The sequence below is a fragment of the Octopus bimaculoides genome, chromosome 1 (assembly GCF_001194135.2).
Source record: "Octopus bimaculoides isolate UCB-OBI-ISO-001 chromosome 1, ASM119413v2, whole genome shotgun sequence".
In the NCBI taxonomy this organism is placed as follows: Eukaryota; Metazoa; Mollusca; class Cephalopoda; order Octopoda; family Octopodidae; genus Octopus; species Octopus bimaculoides.
In genome coordinates this window covers 100,884,453-100,888,801 of record NC_068981.1, presented here as the reverse complement: position 1 = coordinate 100,888,801, position 4,349 = coordinate 100,884,453, and the positions used below count along the sequence as shown (strand labels likewise).

The following is a 4,349-nucleotide window of genomic DNA, read 5'->3' as shown; positions in this document are numbered from 1 at the left end:
GAACAGTGTGGATTGAAAGGAAACTAGCTGTAACTTCTAGCAGGCCGAATGATCGTATATACGCAGAGGTTGTATGCTGGTTGAAGTGGTGGTGGTGGTGGTGGTGATGGTGGTAACGTGGTTAACGGTGGTGGCATGAAAGTGTGTGAGTGTGTACGCGTGTGCGTTTATGAGTGTGCAGGCGTTCATAGCGGTGTGGAGGGGGAGTTACTCGTCGCCGTAGTGCCTTATGGAGGAAATAGAAGGTTAGGTAAAAGAAAGAAAGAAAAAAATAGGAAAAAACTATCAGTAAGTGGTGGTAGTGGTGGTGGGGAGAGAGCAAACAATAGCCCGACAGCATGTGGTTGAACAGAAGTAGAAGGAGGAAGAGAGAGAGAAGAAAAAAGAAAACAGAAGAAAAGGATAAGGTGTGTTGTAGGGGCGCTAATGGGGGCGACACTCGTGATATATAAAGTCACACCGCTGCACTGTAGTCACTCAAATTCTGTACGCCTGCTTAGATAGATGCGTACAGGTACGTTCTGAACTGAACATAACGAACGCACACACACACAGATTAATGTATATATATATATATATAGATATATATGCATACACATATGCTCACAGGTGAACACGGCGTCAGATAACTGATATATAAAATTATCTGTACATGCATATATAACTGATACGTATATGTAAATATACACACACACACACACACACACACAAATAACATTATATTCCTATTTAATATATCTACTCGTTTATATATATATATAAATATATATTTGTATATAAATATAGACATATCTAGTCAATATACACGCAAATACATTCACATATATATATATATATGTATATGATTATACACATACATACGTTAATGCAACCGTATGTTAATATATTTGCTAATAAATATACGTATTAAATGTTTATGTTTTCAAATTTGATTACATAGCACCAAAAAGTACCCCACCACCACCACCACCACCACCACCACCAAAAAACAAAAAACTATAAGACTAACATTACAAAAGTTACTGATTATCAAATCTAATCTTGTTTAAGTACAGGTATAAAAGTCCACTTTTATACATCTATATCTACACCTGCTCTCTACATAACATATATATATATATATATACATATACAACCATACATACATAAATGCTTATAAATATGCATGCATTTATACTTGTGTGTACCACTATACAGACATAAGTTAGGAGTTTTGTCTCTATGTATACATACATGCTTATGCATGTATGTATATATGTATGTATATTTGTGAGTTATCAACGAAAGAAACTTAACTCATCTCGGACTTAAGAAACAGAAAAACAAAGAAAAACTCCCTTGAAGCTAATCGATTGACGGATTTTATTTTTATTTAGCTGACTTATTATCGATCTGTTTTAAAACAAAAAGAGATCCTATCTTTCTCATTGGAAATATCACAATTTCTCGGATTTTATCTGTGTTGTTAATATTTATTATTTAATTTTCATCTATTGCCATTTCTATTGTCGTTTTTATCATTGTTCTAATTACTATTAAAATTATTTCAACGCTAATTTCTTTGCTTCGTATACGTTCGAACTGTTTAAATGCCTCGGTCATTCTTAATCAAAAAACGGAATATAACATCGGAGGAGATTCTCTTGTCGGCCAAATTACAAAATGCTCTGGAGAAAGAGTGCTGGCGGGATGTCCCCAAGATTGAGCAGGATAAAAATTTTCGACTTAATGATCTTCGAGCAAATGGTGAGTGGCATTTCGGTAATTTTTTTCCCAGTGTTGTCATAACTTCCTGTGTTAGTTTTCTTCGTATTCTCTTAAATCTCCGATTAATGTGTTCTGTTCGAAGCTCTAGATATTTCGTCTTCCCACATCAAATTAATATTCTAAAACATTTTTGGTCTCGCCAACATAATCCTAGTACTGTTATCGCTTCTCATAGTAGTATTGCTATTTCTACCGTTATTTTGCTGTTATTTGTTCGGGTTATTCTTGATATTTTGTATAGTAGTCCAAAGACGCCATCCTATTTAACACCACTACCAGGTCTTTAGGAGCATTTAGATATGTTCGCTTTGTGGCAACTATTCGAACCAATCATCTACATCATTGACCCGCAGATGTTTTGGCTGGGCTTCTGCTCCGTCCCTCTCACGAGTGTAGGAGGACCTACGAACGTTAGGGACACTATCCTCTAATGTTAGGGACACTATCCTCTCCTTGTCGGACTCCCGTATTTCTGGGGGTCGAAGACACTTTTACTCCAAAGATGCACCCTTATTATGACTTGGAATTTTTCTAAAAAGGATAACATAAAAAACAAGGTTTCACGACTTTCACAAACCGCAGCCAAAATGTTTTGGCTGTGGTTTAGCAACATATCGGTCCTATTATTTATAGCCTTCATTTTGTTTTCTTACCGTTTGGAGACACAATAAGTTTAGCATACCTTCTTTGGGATTAGAACAGGCTTATGAAAATTATAAACTTCGTCCTCTCGGATGCACGGCAAACTTTTGAGTCGCACTCAAAGGAAAATATAAGCTGCCGTACTCTCGAAGCCGAGAGTACGGCAACTTATAAGAAAAGAAACGAAAACGAAATTAGAGACTCGGACGACAGTGTACAAAAATAGTTATGCAGTTTTGTCTTTGTAAGTTCTGAATACAAATCCTACCTAAATGTATACAATCCTGTGTACACTACCCTTCTCTTACTTCCACATTTCAAAAATAAAGTTTATTGAGCATTCCTTTCGAAAATCAGCGTAAGAAGAAATAGCGTTTGTCGCAAAACAAGTGATAAGTCCGCTACGAGCTGTTTTCGATCCTTGTTTCAAGTCCATTTACTTCACTTACGTAATCAATATTCAATATGAATGGTACAATTTCTGTCACTCGTCTAAATTCTATAGAACTTTGCTCCAAGTGAAAATATTTAAAATTTCCCAAAGCATGATGATCGTTGTTATTCATTCGTACAAAGAGGCTCCCAACGAGCCTTGAAAGTGATAAACTCCAAGCAAGCTGATTCAGCGAAACGGTTTCCATTCCCAGTTGAAATTAATTCATTTCATTATACTCGTGCCTATTAATATCCATGAGCACCGTAAAAAGTGTAGTTTCCTGTCCTCTGAAAACATACATGTCCTGTGTTCAATAAAAAGAAACCGAAGTAGTTGTTTAATCCTAGAAACCCTGATCAAGCAAATCTTTCATCGTAGGTGTTTTGACCATCCACCATCTCATCTTTTTTCTTTATCAGGCATAGCATATCTAGGACTACATTATTTAATATATCCTTCCTTTTTGAAGATGATATGATTTTTGAGCGACATTTTGGTTGATATTTCTGACAGATTTTTGTATAGACCTGCAATGTATTGGCTCCTCCATTTAGAAATTCCATCGAATTAAAGGAAGATCAAACTACACATGTTTGCAGTAATTTTATACCACTTATACGATTAACGTCCCAACGAAAGGAATAAACATTTCAATATTGCGCTATGTCTCTTTTATATGTAAATCTTACATTTTAAGCCCGCAAACGGAGCGGGTAACGAAATGTCATAGACTACGATAAATAGCTTCCGGCGAGTTGACTTTGCGACCAAATTTCGATTCCTGGTCTCAGCAATTCAAGTAAGTTCGCTAATGTCATCGATAAACAAATGATGTCATGACCTACGGTACAAGATTAATGTGTAAGATAACTAGATTACAGTACAGGACCTCGGAATTCGACAGTACAGGAACTCGGAATTAAAAGGCACATACGTTTCAAATATTTGTGGGATTTTCAAGGATAATAAGTTAACAAGCAACTACTAAGGTTTAATATACGCAACTTTGGGTGTAACCAAGTCTAAGTGCAGCTCTGGCGGCATTTCGTTCTCATAAAGAGTTAACGTAAACTAATGTTTGAAAAAGATTGTTCGTTTTGTTCTTTTGGTTTTGCCTTTTCACTGAGTTGAACATGCATATGCTTGTGCCCATGTTTGAGTATACCTTAACGGCAGAGGCATATGTCAATGCAACAAATAGTTATCAAGATTACGAATTATTCCACACTCGTGTACAAAAAGCACCATTGTTAATCATGTAAGTGTGGCTGTAGGCATGACTGTGTGGTTAAGAAGCTGGCTTACCGACCATGTGGTCTTGGGTTCAGTCCCACTTCGCGACATTGAGCAGGTGTCGTCTACTATAGCCTCGCACGACCAAAGCCTTGAGAGTGGATTTGGCAGGCAGAAACTGAAACAAGCTCTGTGTGTGTGTGTGTGTGTGTGTATGTTTCTATTTGTGTTATTCTATTTATGTCTTTCTATTTGTGTCTCCCACCACCGC

The 4,349-nt window shown here is 36.6% G+C and overlaps 1 protein-coding gene across 1 annotated transcript in view; it reads left to right on the top strand.

The window, feature by feature from the left end:
- Nucleotides 1-498: 498 nt before the first annotated feature.
- Nucleotides 499-4,349, top strand: part of LOC106875350 (protein escargot) — a 36,219-nt gene continuing 32,368 nt past the window's right edge. The window contains exon 1 of the mRNA XM_014923442.2: nucleotides 499-1,746. Coding sequence (XP_014778928.1) covers nucleotides 1,590-1,746 — 157 coding nt within the window. The 5' untranslated portion in view covers nucleotides 499-1,589. The remainder of the gene's footprint in view (nucleotides 1,747-4,349) is intronic.